This window comes from Gymnoscopelus braueri, assembly GCF_963280865.1.
Source record: "Gymnoscopelus braueri genome assembly, chromosome: 23".
In the NCBI taxonomy this organism is placed as follows: domain Eukaryota; kingdom Metazoa; phylum Chordata; class Actinopteri; order Myctophiformes; family Myctophidae; genus Gymnoscopelus; species Gymnoscopelus braueri.
The window spans coordinates 28,095,126-28,116,695 of record NC_137625.1 but is presented as its reverse complement, the minus strand read 5'-3'; the positions used below and the strand labels follow the sequence as shown (position 1 = coordinate 28,116,695).

Here is a 21,570-nt window from a genome sequence, read left to right as displayed (position 1 = left end):
TACATTCCTTTTCCTGTTACATCATTTTGAGACAAAGGTCACGCTTTTTTAAGAAAATGTTTACAAATGTATTTTCCTACCTGCAAATTTACTTAAATGTTACTTAAAACTTAAATTGGCATTTAAATACATGTGCTATGATTTATACAAATATATGACTATTTGTAAATATATCATTTGCAATTTGTAAAAATAATTTATACTTGCAGGCGCATTTATCATAAAATATCATTTGTAAAGCATCAATTCTGCATGTGAATTGTGAATTGTTGATTGTAGCATGTATCTTCTAATCTGCCCGTATGAACCATAGGTATGAACGCACCATTAATAAGTGCGTAGTCACGTCGTCTTGACGTCATTACGTCATCATCACTCTGCAGCATCCGTCCCCTCTTTTCTCTGCGCGTGCACGGCTTCAGCCATCAACCAGACAGACAAAATGGTGAGAAAACACTTTATACTTCATTATTATTATTATAATAACATAATGCCACGGTGGCAGAGTGGGACAAAACACAAACTCATTTCACAACATTAACGTAAACAAACAAATCCCTTCGGTGACGTTTGTTGCGTTTACTTTCTGTAGCGTTCCGTTAGCCGGTGGGGGTGATGCTAGCCGGATGCTAGCTCTGGTCCATAAAGCTATATGGACCAGAGCTAGCATGATGCTAGCCGGCTGACAGTGCAGTTCCAATGAAGCACATGGGGCGTGTTAGCCTGCTAAGCTAGGGGAGGCTAAGCTAACTATAAGTACTGCCAAAGCTACTTTGTTCTGAATGTTTTACGTTCCTTGTTCCATATTTCTGTTAATAACAGACACACGTTTAATATAGTGGTTTCATTAGGTTTATAGGTAACACGTTTAGCTTTAAGGTTGTACTGTTTACGTGAGGATGCTTTGTTCTGCTTAGGATGATGCAGAGACATGTACGTAGTTACTATACACCACTGATCAAGGCTAGTAATGATGTAACTCCATAGCTACAGCTAAGCGTAAATAAGACCACGATGTGCGTGTTGTACATTAATGCGTTTCATGTCTTAAGTGCAAGCAGAGATGCTTGATGCTCATCTGTGGAGACGCTGACACAGTGTGTCTGTGTTACACCAACATTGTTGACCTGTGCAATTCTGTTACTCCTGGAAGCTTCTAGGTGTTTCTGGAGAAGAGGGAGGGGTTCCAGTTCAATACGTTTTTAAAGATGTTTAATTAATTGGACCAATTAGGTTATATCCATTACAATGATATTTATTTATCATTATTATTTTTCAATAACTGACTTAGTGTGTGGGTCTGTATGAGCACGGCAAGAACAGTTGCAACACAAAGATGCAACCAGTTACACTAAACACAAACAGTGCAACACATGCGCTACTAAAGGCACCACTCACTTCACACTGGTTGTGATTTTTTTGTAATTTCTTTTATAGATAATAATGCAATTGCAAGGTTACATGTTAATGAAAGTGTATGTAATGTATGTTACAAAAAAGTCAATACAAATATTATTTAAAAAAATAAGTAGCAGGCTCATTTTGAGCTTGTAGATCTGCTACTTTTGATTAATAAAAAATTAGGTTACATCCCCCATTGCTTCATCATTTTTCGTTTATTTTGTTCTGTAATCTCTGTTGAATAGAGAATGACAGGCCAGATAGGCCTGGCTAAATACGACACTACTTTGAGTTGTTATAATAAAATGATTCATCTGTGTTAGTATTTTGTGGTAATGACGAATGGACTGATTCAGGTAGACTGTCTGTAGTGTTAATGTAATGTTTGATCAGTTTGAAACTGTGGTATTGATGGGTGCATACTATAGATAGGTTGTTGATTATTCCTTTTTTGTTTATTTACCTTTTATATATGTTTATTATTATTATTGATGATGCTACAATTTCATGAGGAACCAGAACAAAATAAGTTTTTCTCTTATATACCTGTACACAAGACGACACCTTGAACCTTGATTTGTTGCTATGGTTACTGCAGGCGTCCCTATCCATGGCCCCGGTCAACATCTTCAAACATGGAGCAGATGAGGAGAAGGCTGAGACCGCCAGACTGGTAAGACTGTGTGTGTTAAAATGTAAATACAATGAAAAATATTACATGTTCAAATACTTAACTCGGTTTATGTTTTCTCTTTCTAGTCTTCTTTCATCGGAGCTATCGCTATCGGAGACCTGGTGAAAAGCACCCTGGGACCAAAAGGAATGGTATGCCAATCAAACACATTTCACCAAAAGCACACTTGACACCAATTCTTTATACACACTAGCAGCGGCGAGTTGAATGCAGCTAAATGGTGTCTGAGGTATGAGTGATTATAACACTCTAAAATAAGCGAGTTGCGTTGTCCATTGAGAGTTCCGCTGCTCTGCCTCAAGCCATTTGGACTGGATGCCTCACATTTACAGGTCAGCTGGACAGGTCCTCACAGACACACAAACTTGACGGTTGTATGGACGTCCATTGTCGGTCCTATGTGTCCAGAACCGACTCAGCACCGTAGGAGTTATGTACCGATAGGGACAGAATCGTAAATTATCAACCCCCCCCCTCCCAGGCAAGGCCAGCGCCGAGCATCATTTTCCACCTCTGAGGAAAGCCGTCTAGGATGTGAGGCAGTGACTAGGGGCGTCACCAGGCTCTCTCCTTGCCCCCGTCCCCCTTCTACTGAGACCCGGGAGGAAACGCACAGTCGCCTCCCGGACCACCCGTCTGCATACCTTTTTTTGGTGACGATGAGATATAACGTTATAATTCACGCTGTCCTGCTCTCATCTAGCTACCTAAGAGTTGTGTTCCACACATGCCCCAGTTACATACGCACTGTGCAGAATTGATCTAATGTCATTTCCCCCCAAAAGGCAATCATGAATGAATTAATAAACACATGTAGGGCACACTTTTATTTTCATGTTTTGTGAAAAACTGAACCAATCAACAATGACATTGACCATGGTGTTCTAGACCAGTGGTTCTAAACCCGTGGGTCGGGATCCCCAGGGGGGTCCCCACATGATTTTTGGAGGCCCCCAGATGATAGTGAAGTGACAATTTAAGGACTTTTATGACATTTTTAATACCTAAAATATATATATATATATATATATATATATATATATATATATATTTAAAAAACATTATTGCAACAAAAGTAATTGACAAACTATAACATAAAACATCGGCCAAATTGTCAAATAATATAAGAAATAGACAAAAAATGTGAAACTAACCGATCTACAAGCTCACAACGCGAGATATTTATCTGTGGAACGGAGTCAAACAAAATAGGGGGGTCCCCAGTTCAAATATGATTATTTTGGGGGGTCTCGGCCTGAAAAGGTTGAGAACCACTGTTCTAGACGCAGATGTCGAGCAAGAGTTTCACTCATGTAGACAAAACAACCACTGCGCGGTGTCCAGTGTTCCTCCTTGAGACTTAAACGAGAGTTGATAGAAGTTCTGTGAATGCACTTCTTACACGTGTTGAATGAAATGTTTGTTTTTAATTCACCTAATATTTTGTGCTTGTTGACAGTCGGCTCATGGTTTTCCTCTCCTCTTCTCAGGATAAGATCTTGATGGGAGGAGGTAAAGAAGGAAATGTGACTGTAACCAACGATGGAGCCACCATTCTGAAAGCCATCGGTGTGGACAACCCTGCTGCCAAGGTCCTTGTTGGTCAGTACTCTCACCAGCGCACCCACATGAATACATACACTAGGGATGCTGAATGAGAAAAATATATTTTTATTCCGCGGAGACATTGTTTTTGTTTTTGGCATCACAGCTTGTAACTTCCTGAAGTGTTCAAGACTCTTTAATTAAATCGGTCAACAGGTAAACGCTTAATTATTAACCACTTTCAACCTGGTGGCGTATTGTGGCCGACAGGTTTGTGTAGACTATTAAAAAAATAGTATAGGGTACGCAGTTCCAACAGGAGTGAATGGAGAACTCGAGGTTTAGAATCAGGAACATACAGACATCAATCCAAAGGTTCCAATGCCTCCCCGCATTAGGAGGTGAAGATAACCCAACTACACGCTCACAATGTGACTCATTGTGAGCTTGTAGATGGGATGTTTTTGCCATGACAGTAAATGGGGTTAAAAAACAAGCTGAAATGATTTCTTCCCCCACACTTTTAGAGTGAGGTCATAATGGAGACATAGTGATGCGGTAGAGTATTGAAAATATTCAATTTTTGTGTATATTTTTAAATCAAAAGTTCCTCAAAGTCCACACATCGCTGCATGCAGTTTAAATAAGTAATTTCAGCTGGTGTTTAAATGGGAACATAAATAACGCACATGACAAATGTGTCAATAAAAGAGGTGGCATTTCTTCCAACATGATTGATAATTTGATTTATAATAATTGTAATGTGTGTGTGTGTGTGTGTGTGTCAGACATGTCCAAGGTTCAAGATGATGAGGTTGGCGATGGAACCACTTCAGTCACTGTGTTGGCTGCTGAACTGCTCAGGGTGAGAGCTGTGTGTTATTGTGTTCATCTACATGTGTGTATGAATATTCAGACATTAGTCTGACCCACAGGTATTGTCATGAGACCGTTAAACTCTTGATTCATAACTTTTAGTTTTTACTCTTTTTGTGTGTACTGTGTAGGAAGCAGAGCTGTTGATCGCTAAGAAGATACATCCTCAGACGATCATTGCAGGATGGAGGAAAGCAACTCAGGCAGCAAGAGATGCTCTGAGAGAGGCTGCAGTAGACCATGGGTACACACACATTACATAACATCTTATATATTTTAGCAGTTATTTAGAAAACTTAAATCAGGATTTAGAAGGCGTTTTTTGAATCGGCTTCAGGTCTAAATGGTTTAATGGAATTTGTCCATTCAGTTGCTCCCAGGATGTTTGGCATCCGGAGGGGCAAGTGGGTAATTGTTATTATACTTAATCGCACGCGCCGAGAATAGCTGGTCCGGTCTGATGACAGCCAGGTGTGGTTTGGGGAAAACTGCTTTGAATCGCAGAAACCAAGGATTATACATTTTATATATTTCAAGTGTGAGAGATCTTAGGATATTTAAGTATTCTTCCTCCACACTGGGAGAAAAACAGCATCTGAAAGTTTGATTGGATGCATTTTTTACCCGTGAGTGGAGTGACCGCTTTTCCATTGCATCTTATGAGCGGTGGGGTTCAGTTGGTGCCGGCCAGCACGCGCAAGTCGCGCATACTGGTTCTTATCAGTGTGAAGTTGTCTGATAAGGGGTCTATACGCCAAACATCCTGAGGCGAACGAATGGACCAAATCCAATCATTTGTATTCCCACACTTTGTGGACCAAATGATCCGAAAGTAGGGCCAAATAAAAAATTAAACAGCCTTTTATCTTTACACATTAAACACAGTAAAATGAAACGCTACAACAGTAAACTCACTGTGTGTGTGTGTGTGTGTGTTTCTCAGTAATGATCCGGACAAGTTCGCGGTGGATCTGCTGAACATCGCACGAACCACCCTGTCCTCCAAGCTGCTGACTCATCACAAGGCCCACTTCTCTCAGCTGGCAGTGGACGCGGTGCTCAGGCTGAAGGGTTCTGGGAACCTGGACGCCGTGCACGTCATCAAGAAGCTGGGAGGGAGTCTCATCGACTCCTACCTGGACGAGGGTAAACGAGACACACAAATACAGTACACACAGTGACATGCTGTCCGTCTTTCAGGTTTTGACCCATTAAGACCGGGAACGCATCTGTGTCATTTTTAGATTTCTTTGGCTATTCAAAAATAGAAGATATACAAGCTCACAGCGTGGCACCAAGTGCATGAGCTTGTAGATCTGCTATTTTTGAAAAATCATGAACATTTGTGCTAATCTTTGAATATATCTTTTTTTGAAGCGAACATTTTGAACTCAAATCTTTGCTTCTGGGGGATTCTACAAATGTCTTCTAAATCATAACGGTTACAAAAAACTTGCTATAATCAGCGATACCAAAAGGTGGTTTGAAAACACTGCAGAGTGCAGACCACTGATTGGTCAGAGGTGCTACCAAAAAAACAACCAGCTAGCACACCATAGAACATAACGTGTGTGTGTGTGTGTGCAGGCTTCCTGTTGGATAAGAAGGTTGGGGTGAATCAGCCCAAAAGAATGGAGAATGTTAACATCTTGATTGCCAACACTGGCATGGACACAGACAAGATTAAGGTATACAGTACTTACACACGTCTTTGTCACAGTACATACATGCCAAGTACAATATAATTCACTAACGTACTGTGTGTGTAGATCTTTGGCTCCAGGGTGAGAGTTGACTCGACAGCGAAGGTTGCAGAAATTGAAATGGCTGAGAAAGAAAAGATGAAGGAGAAAGTTGAACGCATCCTGAAACACGGAATCAACTGTTTCATCAACAGGTACACACACACACACACACACACACACACACACACACACACACACACACACACACACACACACACACACACACACACACACACACACACACACACACACACCACCAATCTCAATATTGCTGGGGACCCCATGAAAACACCCAAGGATCCCCGGGCGTCCCCAGACGGTGCCTCACTTTTAGAACCACTGTAGTAGTAGTAGTAGTGTGTGGTAATGTTACACCTGTGTGTGTGTGTGTGTCTCTCAGACAGTTGATCTACAACTATCCAGAGCAGTTGTTCGCTCAGGCGGGAGTGATGGCCATCGAACATGCCGACTTCGCCGGGGTGGAGAGGCTGGCTCTGGTCACTGGTAAGATGGATGGATCTATAGGATTAACCAGAGCTGTCACCATTACACATTTAAGTTGACGATTAATTGTCACTCAAAATAATTGCGATTAAGGATTTGATTGTGTGTTTGGCCATTGAACATATGAATAAATGTTTTATTTTTGATCCTTTTTTATGCTGCGTACTAACAAATTGCACAGGGCAGATGACAAATAACTTAAAGGGATAGTTCACCCATGAATTCATGGATATTGTTTTGTTTTTGTCGCATTCCTAAGCCAATCAATTGATGACCAGCGGACCGGTAGGCAGCGGTTCCGGTAGGAGACACAAAGGAGACTATTTGTGTCTCCTACCGGAACCGCTGGTTATCAAATTATGGGCTTAGGAATGTGACAAAAACTAAAAAATGTCCATGAATTCAAGTCTCCATGGGGTGACTAATCGATAGGAAAAAACTTAAGTCATTTTGGGGGTGAACTATCCCTTTAAATATATAAAAAGAAATGATTGACATTAAAAAAAGTTTATACATGTAAAAATAGCTAAATTGTATGCTTATATTTGAAAATGTGTGAACATCTTTCAACATGGAAACGATTATGACAATTATGCAAAAATAATTGCGACTATCTAGGATTAATGTTACGTTGATGAAGACAGTGCAACATGTTTCCAGTGCCATGTTTTCAAACTGTTTCACATTGTTGTGTTTTGTGCATGTGTGCAGGAGGAGAGATCGCCAGTACGTTTGACCATCCTGAACTAGTGAAGCTGGGACACTGCAAACTGATCGAGGAGGTGATGATTGGAGAAGACACACTCATCCATTTCTCTGGAGTCGCCATGGGTACGATACCAACAACACGCCAATAATACTTTCATAATTAGGGTTGGGCATTATACCGATATTATTGCCCATCGTCAGATGAGACTAGATATCGTCTGGGGTATTTTAATATGTTATGACATAAGTGTTGTCTTTCCCTGGTTTTAATCACTTTAACCCTTCAAGACCGGGAACGCATGTGTGTCTTTTTTAGGTTTTAAGCACATATACAAGCTCATAGCGCGGCACCGAGTGCTTTGAAAAATCTTGGAACATTTGGGCAAATCTTTGAATATACATAACAGTATATATGTTTTCACATTTCCAATTTTTTATTGGCACACACCAGTAAACGAACGCTTACGCGTTTTGGCTAAGAGCCTTCATCAGAGCATGTTTTATCTTTAACACATTGACCGCCCAGAGGTTAATCTCATAATGTACTCACCAGTGCCAACGTTTTATTTTTGTTTTTTTCACGTCGCCATAGACCTCGTTAAAATCCTTAAGATTGATCTGTGCACTGTTTGTAAACATCGCGGACATCTCCCTGCGTCTACCAGTCCAAACCACGTGTCAAACGGGGCATCCATGTTTGAGTTAGAACGGTTTATGTTAAACAGTGATCAGCGAGGAGAAAAACTACAATCGAAGAAAATGGCGTCTCAGTGTGCGCTTTAGAATGGGAGCCGGCGTGATCGTCAAAACCGGATCCCAAATAATTCTGTTTCCGGTGGTGATACAATGAAATGTGCCGTACTAGAAAATTGCAAAACGTTTTTTTTTTTGGAAAAAAGGAAAAAGCACCACAGCCCGTAGGCTACGGGATCGGCGCTTTACCGTTGGATTTAACGGCCCGTAGAACTACGGGCCCGGCGGTCAATGTGTTAACAGTTTTTTTTTTTAACATACAAATCTTGCAACAATTTCTTTTGTCATAAACATACATAACTGTGACAATAAAAATACAAAATATACATTTATGTTATTGAAACAATGATCTCTTATGTATAATTCACAAATGTTTAAAATTAATAGTAATAAGGAGAGAAAAAAGAAAAGGAAGAGAGGGAAGGGAAGGGGGGAAAGAAAGGGGAACCCTGCAGTCTCGCCTAGTGCCCCATCCACTTAGGTCTCCTCATCAAGCGGCACCCGCAAACTATCGTAATAGTCAAGGAAGGGGGTCCAAATCTCCTTGAATTTTTAACAGACCCTTTAAGTGTGTATTTAATTTCCTCTAGTGTCAAGAGATACATCTCCTCGCGAGCAGAGATGTAAAGGCTATGATTACATGCGTTTGCCTCGTATAGAACGGGGCTCTGTGTAAAGCTAAGTAGTGCACAAATGGGGTTGGGAATGATGACTTTTTTTATGCATCTTTGAGCAAGCGTTAAATATATCAGACCTATATGTTTTAAAGTGAAAACTCCGATCTGTGCTTCTGGGGGACCCTGGAACAGCATATTTTGAGATGGGGGGGGGGTCCATGGCCAAATGCATATCATTTTGGGGGTCCTTGAAATGGAAAAAGTTGGAGCACCACTGATATAGCAACATAAGTATATAAAAAAAACTGATTTAGAAGACATTTGTAGAATATATATATAGGTATTCAAAGATTTGCACACATTTTCACGATTTTTCAAAAATCGATATACAAGCTCGCTATGAGCTTGTATATCTGCTATTTTTTAATAGCCAAAGAAATCTTAGAAATGACACGGATGCGTTCCCGGATTGAATGGAATAATTCCACTATAGTTTAAAAAATGGTTGAAATTGAAATGCTTGTAGATCAGCAATTTTTTAACAATGTTTTATACATCGTTGCAATACGCTATCATTACAGTATCGTTCAAGGTATTCGGTCAAACATCTTGGTCAAAGATATCGTGATTTTTATTTTGTCTATATTGCCCAGCCCCATTCATAATGCAATGATAATTTAAAACGCAGTTCTCCACAGTATCCATAACATCTGATGTCCTGTGTGTTTGTGTAGGGGAGGCGTGCACCATTGTGCTGCGTGGAGCCACCCAGCAGATCCTGGATGAGGCTGAGAGGTCTCTACACGACGCACTGTGTGTTCTCTCTCAGACTGTCAAAGAAACTCGCACAGTGTATGGAGGAGGTACGCAAAACACACACACACACACACATGATTTTGACCACAAATATTTATTTAGTTTTTTCCATATGGAGGTTGTGGGTTCGAATCCACCATGGTGCATCCGGCTTTGTCGAGTGTCTACACGAACACAATTGGCCCGTGTTCAGGGGAGGGAAGCCGGGCGGGCAGGGTGATAATGGTCATTGCATGTACTCCTACGGGCTGGGTGCCGCGGGGGAGTGTTGGGCGGGAGGAGTAGGACGAAGGCTCTACGTCCTCCTGGTGGGGGCTCCTCACTGGCAGGGTGAGTCAGTAGGCTACGACGGCACTGACAACACAGAAATGTGTGTGGGGGAGGAATCAATTGGTATTACGACTAAATTGGGGAGAAAAAGGTTTAAAACAATTATTGGCTACTCTAAATTATATAAAAAAAAATGTTGTCTTGTTTTAGTAGACTAAATGTCATAAGATTATAGTCGACTAAATCTACAGTCGATTTAGTCGATTATATGGCAGTGCCTTGATGGCGTCGTAATGGCTGATTTTACACTTTGGTTGCACTCTGAAAATAGCCGATCTACAAGCTCACAACGCGTCGCAGCATGACGCGTTGTGAGCTTGTAGATCGGCTATTTTCAGAGTGCAACACACGCGCGCAACACAACATAAAATGACTTGTCTTTTAGTTCTACTGGATCTCTTCTCCACTAAGTCCCTCACTAACATTTTAGACTAGTTTTTATTTGTTGATGAAATTGTCAATATATTTAGTCTTATTTTTAGCCATCGTAGCTTAGTTTTTATTTAGTTTTCAACGGTGAAAAAAGGTCAACAAAAAAAGTCTACAAAGGGTTTTCGTCATAGTTTTAGTCGACGAAATCAACACTGACACACGCACGCACACACACACGCATCAATAGATCTAACGGTCACACCCCCACTCTCTTTGCCCCACCAGGTTGCTCTGAGATGCTAATGGCCAAGGCGGTGGCTGATCTGGCCATACGGACACCAGGAAAGGAGGCTGTAGCTATGGAGTCCTTTGCCAAGGCTCTGATGATGGTAAAAAAAACATTTAAACAGCTTATGTTATTATTAAAACATTGCAGCAAATGTCTTATTATTTTTTTCCAACACATTTGAACAATTATTAGGGACCCCTGTGCCTTGTCCGTCCGTCTGTCTGTCCTCAAATTGATTGACACAGTTTATATTTTCAGTTAATTGGTCCTAAACGGATAGTGGATTACTTTTCGCTTAAACCAGTGGTTTTCAACCTTTTTCATACCAAGGACCCCTAAATTGATATACATTTGGCCCCCATTTGAAAATGTTTTGTAGCAGGGACCCCCAGAAGCAAAGATTTTAGTTAAAAATGTTCGCTTAAAAAAGATAATGTATATATTCAAAGATATGCACACATTTTCAAGATTTTTCCAAAATAGCCAAAGCTAAGTGGTTAAAATGATTGAACTAATTTTGCTGGGGACCCCCTTGTACCCCTCCCCCCAAGGACCACTAGTGGTCCCTGGACCACTGGTTGAGAACCACTGGCTTAATCGGTTAACCATTTAAACTTTCTATCCCTAGTACTCATTATCACAGTACTTGGAAGTTCTGTATATGAAGTCTGTACCATCATTTACAAAGGGGACACAGAGATTTGAGGATTTATAGATGGAGATTTTGGACAACCGCTAATCTGACCAAATTCCCACTTGGCACTAGCCTGGCTCCACCCCCTGAATCCTTTGCCTAGCATTCAGGGTCTGGTGACGCTTTCGAAGGCGGGTGTTTCTCGGTTGAAAATCTGTACGACGAATCGGGATCGGGACAATCCAGTATGAACCAATCGCGTTGGTTCATAGTGGAGTCCCACTTTGGCCACGCCCCCATCTCAGAACTCCGCTGCATTGAGAGGGCTTTCAGACTGAATAATGGAGTGAAACGAAATGAAAATTCAGGCTGAGTGTCAGGCTAACTTGGCACAGCACTCCCTCGGGGTCAAAAGGAATGGTCTGGGACGTACAAGGTTTCTACCTGATAGAGAAAATATCATATTTTGAATGATTGAAAATGCAATAACCGCTTGTAACATTTGCAATGTGTTTGGAGAGGCGTGCATGTACTTGAAGTTTGTGCTGTCGTCTTGGGACTATGTCATATACAGTGTCGTATACAGTATTTATAACAGATTTATAACCAGTCGGTTAAATCACTAACCAGCCATGTTATCACTACATTTATTAACAATAAAAAAAATGTTTTGTGCGTTTGTGCAGCTGCCCACCATCATAGCAGACAATGCAGGTTATGACAGCGCTGAACTGATCTCTCAGCTCAGAGCCGCTCACCAGGAGAACAAGAACACATATGGACTCGGTGAGTACATGTACTATTATATTATAGATTATTCCAAATCTTTTTTTATCAAAAACAGCAGACCTACAAGCTCATGATTCGCATTGCGACGCTTTGTGAGCTTGTAGATCGGCTGTTTTCAAATAGCTGGTGATAGCCCCACTTAAAGAACGAGTGCACTACGCCAGTGGTTTTCAAACTTTCTGTGCTAGTGTACCCCTGCTACAATTCACCAGCACTAAATATTTCTTTCTTTCTTTTTGTTTGGCTTAAGTTTTCAAAAGTCACTCAGGCCAGGTCAAAAGCTGCTGCAGTGTCATGTCTCCAGTAGTGTTAATCTAGTTAGTAATAATTGTGCGTGTGTCATTGCTCCCAGAAGTAATTGCAAAATAATAAGAAATTAGAATAGGCAAAGAATTAGCATTGCGCTTCAGCCTTTTCCATTTATCGTTCATTGAATGTTGATCTTGTGTGTGGGTTGGTTGGATATGTACATTTAGGATGAAGATTTACTTGTATCATGTATTGTGCACACAAGTATGTTTTGTCTATGGTTCATTGTAAACTAAGACAGAAAATAAACCATTAATTCATTTAAAAATCACGTAATCATATAAGCGTCTGTAGGCAATAATCTATCATGGAATGTGACTGCATTGATGCAGAATCGTCTGCACCGCTATGCATCTTAGAATCCATTCATTTACACCTCTACTAAACTACACACTGTACACTACACTGTATACACAATACACATGGTATACGCTTTATACACTCTTTATACATTATACACACACACACACTATATACACGCATGCAATTCACTATACAAACAGTGCACGCACCCACACAACTACACAATACAGTAGGACTAGACATGTTAAGTATCGTAAATGTGACTTTTTAATTTCAAAATCCCAAACCATAACGTGTGTGTGTGTGTGTGTGTGTGTGTGTGTGTGCAGACATGGACCAGGGGACCATCGGAGACATGTGTGAGTTGGGAATCACAGAGTCGTTCCAGGTGAAGAGGCAGGTGTTGCTGAGTGCCGCTGAGGCTGCGGAGATGATCCTCAGAGTGGACAACATAATCAAGGCTGCTCCAAGGTATGGAGGGAGGGCTGGATGGATGGGATACTGTCATTAAGCGGTGCTCAAACTTTTAAATTGCAAGGACCCCCATAACTCTGAGAGTGTTTGGTTCCATTTGTACACTCTCAGAGTTACAGACCTGTAAGGGTGCATTTGGAACCCCCTCAAGGAACCTCGATGGTCCCTGGACCCCACTTTGATAAGTAAATGGGTCGTAGAGGAATATTGTTGATTATTGAAATCAGCCCTGACGAGGGAGTCTATCCCCGTCTCAATGAGCTAGACCATTGGTCCCCCCCCCCCCACCCCTGGGGGGGGGGGGGGGGTTCCAGGGGGTCCCCACTCCCAGCATTACAATAATTTCAACCACTTTAACCATTTATTCTTTGGCTATTCAAAAATAGCAGATATACAAGTTCATAGCGTGGCTATGAGCTTGTAGATTTTTGAAACATCGTGACATTTTTTGCAAATCTTTGAATATATATATATATATATGTATATGTATTTTTTAAGCAAACATTTGTAACTCAAATCTTTGCGTCTGGGGGGTCCCTGGAACAAAATATTTGAGATGGGGCGTCCGCAGCTAAATGCATATAATTTTGGGAGTCCTTGACAGGAAAGAGTTTGAGAACCACTGAGCTAGACCCCTGGGTGATGGTGATTTTGCTGAGAATGGAGCGCAACACCTACCATCAGCTCCTAGTAGTTACCACAAGACTTTGTCAATTAAGCCGTGCTTCTCATACGCTGAGCTGGCGGTATGCGGGGATCAAAACCCACAACCTTGTGGTCCAAATGTGAACGCTCCACCGAAGGGGTGTAACGATACATTTTAACAGCGATATGATGCGCATCACGATACATGGTTGACGATACGATACATACACGATATTGGTTCATTCATGGCGTTACGATTCAATGATTTTAAAATAGATACAGTAACTATTTAGCAACTATTTAAAAAAATGTAATCTGTGTGGATAGTGCAGGTTTTTTAAGGGAAACATTTATTATTATGGATATAAATAAGTAAACGCAGTGATTCTCTGGCAAATACATGGACTTTGTATTTGAACATATGGACAAACCCGCACCTTGACATGAACAGAGAGAATACACACATTTTTCGATAGACCAAGTGTAGCGATATGGAATGGAAAAGAAATTTAACCTCTTTTTCTTTTTTCTTAAAATTGCTAAATACAACGCCCAAGTGCTTAGTATCGATACAATCCATTATTTGCATTGCAAAACGATACGATACTAAGTCAAACAATACGGTATGTTGCTGTTTACATTTCGATATACTTTGATTGTTGAAATTCAAAATCAATGCAGCTACTGTATCGTTCCATCCCTGCTACCAACTGAGCTACTCAGACACTGTAAGAAAGAAAGAAGCAGATGGATGGAAAGGTAGAGCGAGAATAGATATTATTTTCTTTCGTGTGAATATGTACCTAATACGTTTGTTCCCCAACAGGAAGCGCGTTCCAGACCACCACCCCTGTTAGATGAGGAGAGGATGAAGACTATGGAGAGAGGGGCATCAGTGTATTTATCAGTTGTTTTCCAGTTCACTTTTTTTTCATGTTTAGGTCCCTTTGGAAGCACTCTACAGACTAGCCCTGCTAACGCTAACGGTTAAGGTTTCACCCCAGCTTTGTGGACCGCTAGTTTTTTACGTTTGTTAATGTTGAGCCCTTGTTAGGTACTCTGGTTTGTGCTTATGGTGGCTTCCATGTTATGCTTACATAGCCATTATAACCACTAAATATGGTCTCCATATGGCTAAAGTCAATGCTAGCTAACGGTAAACGTAGTTTTAACGACTTAAGACCTACATACTTTGTCATATGAAGAACAGCCAAAATATCAAAGCTAGGAGCTCATAATACATTGCCTTGTTACCATGCTAATGTTCAGCAGAAGGGGCATGCTAGTGTTAGCTGGGTTGTCTACAAAATATGGAACAAAAGTGTTGATGTTTGTTTACTGAAAAAATAAAAGCAACAAGCCAGATGATTTGCATTTGTGCATATTTCTTTTTCAGATGTATTGCATAATGTAATGATTTGAATGAGGTATGCCTGCATCAATGGTAGATGATGGTCAATTTAAAAATCCTTATAGACACAAAGATGCCAGCAAGCTCCTTTACATTATGGAACAATATTACAAAATTACACTTTATTAAAGTAACCCTACTGATTAGAAGGTTTTATATCAATTTGAACCATTAAAAGAACCATTATGATTTGTGTTGCTATAAGACAGAATGGAACATTTTAGGTAGTTTTAAATTGCTTCAGGTAACTTCCTCCCTAGTAGGCTGCAGGTGTAACCAAGACAAAAATAGCAAGACTTGCCGTCTTCGGTTTACTACCCGTATCTGCGTGAAGTAGGCGGACCCCTTTTTAGGAGACCTGATACAGGTCTATTAATTCCAATGGAAGAGTGAATGTGAACACAGCTTCTGAACCATTCTTTAGCCCTATGGTCACTGAACTAAATATTGGACCCAATCGCCACACGCCCCACACTATTCCCAAGATTTTCATACTATTAAATGGCTTTTTTCAGACAGATGAATCACGAGTAAATCTACTTTATTGCTGACCTTTCTCTATCCCAGCAACACACTCACACGGGATCATCTAGCACAAGTAAACGTGGGACGTTTGCGAGAGACGCCGGCGGCCACTTAGGAGACAATTCATTTTGTAGGATTTGTGTACCATTTCGCCTCTAGTGGCTTTAATTGGGATAGATTCATACATTTACCATCTTTGGGTGCAAAAGAAGCAAGTTTTACCACTTAAATACACATATACAAGCTGACAACGTGTTGCATCGCGACACGTGAGGTTGTAGACCTGCTATTTTCAAAAAATATTGGGGTGAAAAAGTGATATAAAAAAAAGATCTGCTATTTTCAAATATCCGATGTAAAGTGGTAAAACTTAGCCTAGTTGCTTCTTTTGGGCTTGTTTTTTTCATAGACGTGGCCGCTTGTTTCTCTTGCTAAATCTGGCAACACACGGATAACCTGCATTACACCTGCAGTCTTCTAGGGAGGAAATTAACAGATATTGAGTGAAGCAGCTGAAAAGGGCAATGGCTAGAAAATGGCTGGAGAAAGGCCACAGTGAATAAGCAGACATGGCAACACTGGTAAAAAGGAAACCCCTTGATATATGGACGGGTGTGACCTGGCTCTGGTGTGGTGTGACTGAGGTCAGAGGCACTGCGACGTGTCTGTCTGTCAACACTGTAGACAAACAATTACTGGACTGTCCAACATCAAGTAGAACATCAGTCTCAGCAGGACGTACAGACAGACATGAAGTGGACAGTGTTACTGACAGTCTGCTGGCTTACCTGGTCAGCACAGGGCCTCATCAGGTAAGCATTACAATGTTGTTTTTAAAGGTATTGAAAGTCACTTTTTTCTTTCTTTCTTTTAAAGAGGTATTTCACTTTCAGACACTTATTTTAATGTCTACACTGCCATTTGAACAAGACAATTCATCGGACTAAATATAATAGCAGTGCATGTATGGGGGTGGGGGGAGGCTGAATTATTTTTGTGTGAGTGACTTCTAGTACATTTGGCTACACACTGCCAACCAAAGACTATTGATATTGCTCTGTAGTTAAATAAAATTGTTGTATTGTGATTTATTTTTCTGATCTGTTACTAATCTGCATGAACACATGGTGGAGGAAATGTGAATAAAAGCCCTGAATTTTTTGGTTAAATGCAAATGCTATAGGGGTGGCAATTGCCCGAATGTTGTCCCTGAGCAGTGGTGTAACGTAACTAAGTACATTTACTCAAATACTGTACTTAAGTACACTTTTGAGGATGTTTTGCTTTACTGGAGTATTTCCCATTTTCGATACTTTTACTTCTCCACTACATCTCAGAGGCAAATATTGTACTTTTTACTCCACTACAATTATTTGACAGCTTTAGTTACTTTGCAGATTTAGATTATTATCACAAAACATACATTATCCTCTTCATATATATTTCTCTATCTACAAGCTCACAATGCTTTGTGATGCGACGCATTGTGAGCTTGTTAGATCTGCTATTTTCAAAAGATTTGTATACACCTTTAAATGGGACATTCTGCACAATGAGTACTTTTACTTTTGGTACTTTTATGTATATTTTTATGCTAATTATTGTGTACTTTTACTCAAGTAAACTTTGATTACCGGACTTTTTACTTTAACAGGGTATTTTACATTGATACTTTTACTTAAGTAAAAAATTTGAGTTTTTCCACCACTGCACTGCCCCTGACTTATAGAATCGTCTAATGTTATCTTTCTCCCACACCAGAGTTCCTCTGAAGAGGGTGCGTTCGGTTCGCAGTCTGCTGCGTGCCAGCGGTGAGCTGGAGGAGTTTGTGAGAGATCACCAGGCGGACGCGTTCGGCCGGCGCTATGCTCAGTGTTTCCCTGCTGGGACACCCTCCCTGCGTCTCCTGGACCGCACCAGGGTGAAACTCATCAATTACATGGATGTAAGAGAACACAGGGGACCCCCAGGGGTCCTTGAGGGGGAGTCTCCAGCCAAATTAATTAATATAGCATTAACATTTACATTTTAATTTACAGGTTTAACCACATTCGAAAATAGCTGAGGTATAAGCTTGTATTTTATTTTAATTTTTTTTAAACTTTTGATATATATGTGGCTAAATAATGTTTTGCACAAGTTGGGGGTCTGTGACATGAAAAATCTTTGAGAAACTCTTGAGATAACCCCAAATTGATATGAATTTGGAAAAAAAAAGAGGAGATTTTACCAAATCTTGATGATTTATGATAACATGGGATAATGAGATACAATAACCTAAGCTGAAGTTAACATGATAATGAAATAACATGACACGATATCAGATGAGAGAAAATATGAATTGTACATGTGTGTAAACGTGTGTTAATGTTTGTGGAATACCATAATATGAGTTAGTGTAAGATAACATAACTTAAAATAAGGTAACAAGATGAGGGATAATAAGCTGACATGAGATACTGTATTGTGTGTGTGTGTGTGTGTGTGTGTGTGTGTGTGTGTGTGTGTGTGTGTGTGTGTGTGTGTGTGTGTGTGTGTGTGTGTGTGTGTGTGTGTGTGTGTGTGGCGCGCTCAGGCTCAGTTCTATGGCCAGATTAGTCTTGGGTCTCCAAAACAGAACTTCACTGTTATATTTGATACTGGATCCGCTGACCTGTGGGTTCCTTCATCCTACTGTGTGAGCCAGGCCTGTGGTAAGCTCTCTGTGTGTGTGTGTGTGTGTGTGTGTGTGTGTGTGTGTGTGTGTGTGTGCGCGTGCACGTTTTTGTGTCAAAATGACCTGGCCTTAAATCAGTGTATTCAACATTCAGATTAGAAGTTCATGGTCGCTCAGTGTGTGTATGCTCTATCAGTTACTGATTGATAATCTATTATTAGCTGCCAGTTCATTACAAAACCTGATAATTAATGTCATTTTATCCTCCACAATGGACTCAACAGCAAACAAATAAAAATGTCGCCTGTTCAACCCTCGGCTCACCCAGTCTGACAATTTACCACTTAAAGGAATAGTTCACCCCCAAAATGACATTTTTTCTATTGATTAGTCACCCCACGGAGACTTGAATTCATGGATTTTCTTTTTTTTTTGAATAATTTGATGACCTGCAGCGGTTCTGGTAGGAGACACAAAGAGTCTCTGTTGTGTCTCCTACCGGAACCGCTGCCTACCGGTCCGCTGGTCATCAAATTATTGGCTTAGGAATGAGACAAAAACAAAAAAATATCCATGAATTCAAGTCTCAATGGGGTGACTAATCGACAGAAAAAATGACATTTTTGGGGTGAACCATCCCTTTAAGCCCTAATTTATACTTTGTTGTATGATGAAAATAGCAACAACAACATGTTGTGATGCAACACGCTGTGAGCTTGTAGATCGGCTATTTTTGCAATTTCATTTTCGCCTATAATGACATGCCCAATAGGGATAGTTGAAAGTTGTTAACCCCTAACTGCTTCCCCGCTTGTGCTCATCAGAGCCATCTGAGCAGCACCCATCCGCTGGGTGAAGCGGTAACAAGTAATCTCCTGAAATCCCGTTTCCCTTTCCTTTCCCTATGCTCGTCAGGAGGAGGTAGGGGTTCAGTGTCTTGCTCAAGGACACCTCGGCACAAAGCCAGGCAGAGCTGGAGATCAAACCGGCGGCCTGCCTCTCTACATCCTGAGCCACAGTTAACACTGGGATGACTGACGGGTCAAAATGACCTATTTTGACATTCTGAACTGAATTCACTTTGAGCAGGAAGCTCTACGTGTCTCTTTCAAATTTCAAAATAGATTTTCTTCTGGAAGCTTAATATGACCATGTTTTTCTTTCGTTATGGCATATTATATACATAGTTAAACTATTAACCTGTCAGACTATATAATGAAGACATTTTCTTATGTTACACTCGAGGGACATTGTGACCCAGCCAGTCACTGTAGGTAGGCAAGAAAGCTCTTGCTAGTATATTTATATACTGTGCTTGTGTGCGTGCATGTGCGTGTGTGTGTGCGTGCGTGCGTGCGTGCGTGCGTGCGTGCGTGTGTTTGTGTGTGACTGTTTGTTCCAGCCAACCACCAGCGCTTTAAGGCATTTGACTCTCATTCGTTCGGCCATGATGGAAGAACATTTGGAATTAACTATGGTTCAGGACACCTGCTGGGAGTCATGGGCAGAGAGACACTGAAGGTAACGTGTGTGTATATGCCTGAGTTATACTTTGATTTGTGCGGTGTTGCGCACATCGCAGTGAGATGTGCGTTGTGAGCTTGTAGATCTGCCATGTTCTGTGCATGATCATGACACCACACAAAACCGAGTATAACTCTATATTCTAATTATCAGCTTAACTCATTAAAACCGGGAAAGCATCTGTGTCATTTTAGATTTGAGCAAAAAAGCTTTGTTTTATACTTCTGGCTATTAAAAAATAGCAGATATACAAGCTCATAGCGCTGCACTTTGTGCCTCGCTACGAGCTTGTAGATCTCCATATTTTGAGATGGGGGTCCGCGACCAAATACATATCATTTTGGGGGCCCTTAACATGAAAAGGTTTGAGAACCACTGACATAGGGAACATAAGTTTTTCAGAAAACTGTTAGGATTTAGAAGACATTTTGTGGAATCGGCCTCAGGTCTTAGGCTAATGGGTTAAATGATATATAGTGTTCCAAATCTTCTCCTCTCCAGGTAGGAGGTCTGACGGTGGTGCAACAGGAGTTTGGGGAGTCCGTATATGAACCGGGCCAGGCGTTTGTCTACGGTCAGTTTGACGGAGTCCTGGGTCTCGCCTACCCCTCTCTGGCCGAGATCGTTGGGAAGCCTGTGTTTGACAACATGATGACTCAGAAACTCGTAGAAAACCCTGTATTCTCATTCTACCTCAGCAGGTATTGTAATAATGGCCATTCAAAAACTGGTGCTGGGTTTGAAAGTATCATGAAGAGAAATAATAATAATAAGAAACTCCTACACTCCTCTGCTCCAATGTAATTTATTGACGTCAATAAATTACGTTGGAGCCGATGTGTGCAGGTTTTTGAGTCTTTTTCATCATTGTAATTATGGCCGACATATCTCCCATTACTTGACTTTTCTGCAGTGGTGGAAAACGTACTGCAATGTATTGCAATGTAGAAGTACTCTGTTACAAGTAAAATTACAAAAGTATTGGCATCAAAATGTACCAAAAGTAGAAAGTACTCATTATGCAGAATGTCTCATTTCACAAGTTTTCAAATGTATAAAAGAGTGTTTTGAAAATAGCAGATCTACAAGCTCACAATGCGTTGCATCGTGAAGCATTTTGAGCTTGTAGATCGGCTATTTTCAAATGGCCGAAATGTATATAGGGGCTGAAGTATGTATGTTTTGTAATAATAATCAAAATCTACAAAGTAACTAGTAACTAAAGTTTTCAAATAATTGTAGTGCATTTGGAAATACATTTCTTCTACCAGAGGTGTCACCAAAACACTCCAAAAAGCAAAGTTACACAGACTTTAACTAATCAATTGATCAATGAATAATTAATTGATAAGTTATTTGAATATTTAAACATCTCTGAAATAACTTTTTTTCATCACTGAAATAAGACTGACATTTTCACTTAATTTGAACCAAAAATAAGTAAAATGTAATAAAATAAATGTCCTTCGAACTTGGGGGGAAAAATGTCTAAAAGAAAGCAGACCAGGGACCCAGATGGAGAGCTTCTGATTGGAGGAACCGACGAGGCACTGTTCAGCGGACCAATCAACTGGATCCCTGTCTCTCATAAGGGATTCTGGCAAATTAAGATGGAAAGGTGACACACACACACACACACACACACACACA

General features: G+C 40.6%; 2 protein-coding genes across 2 annotated transcripts in view; both read left to right on the top strand.

Moving 5' to 3' along the window:
- The first annotated feature begins 376 nt into the window (after positions 1 to 376).
- cct2 (chaperonin containing TCP1, subunit 2 (beta)) lies at positions 377 to 15,172 on the top strand. Its single transcript, XM_080421459.1, has 16 exons — positions 377 to 445; positions 2,000 to 2,074; positions 2,161 to 2,226; positions 3,586 to 3,697; positions 4,429 to 4,505; positions 4,648 to 4,760; positions 5,460 to 5,662; positions 6,104 to 6,204; positions 6,286 to 6,413; positions 6,662 to 6,765; positions 7,477 to 7,596; positions 9,578 to 9,706; positions 10,647 to 10,750; positions 11,971 to 12,070; positions 13,015 to 13,156; positions 14,631 to 15,172. Exons 1-16 carry the CDS (start codon positions 443 to 445, stop codon positions 14,659 to 14,661), a joined length of 1,608 nt encoding a protein of 535 aa, XP_080277585.1. The 5' UTR covers positions 377 to 442; the 3' UTR covers positions 14,662 to 15,172.
- Positions 15,173 to 16,490: 1,318 nt separating this feature from the next.
- The window catches only part of nots (nothepsin), a gene marked incomplete at both ends in the record, with an annotated part of 6,370 nt that continues 1,290 nt past the window's right edge, over positions 16,491 to 21,570 (top strand). The window contains 6 exons of the mRNA XM_080421166.1: positions 16,491 to 16,552; positions 17,502 to 17,685; positions 18,316 to 18,433; positions 19,799 to 19,917; positions 20,422 to 20,621; positions 21,416 to 21,538. Of these exons, the coding sequence (XP_080277292.1) occupies positions 16,491 to 16,552; positions 17,502 to 17,685; positions 18,316 to 18,433; positions 19,799 to 19,917; positions 20,422 to 20,621; positions 21,416 to 21,538 (806 nt within the window). The remainder of the gene's footprint in view (positions 16,553 to 17,501; positions 17,686 to 18,315; positions 18,434 to 19,798; positions 19,918 to 20,421; positions 20,622 to 21,415; positions 21,539 to 21,570) is intronic.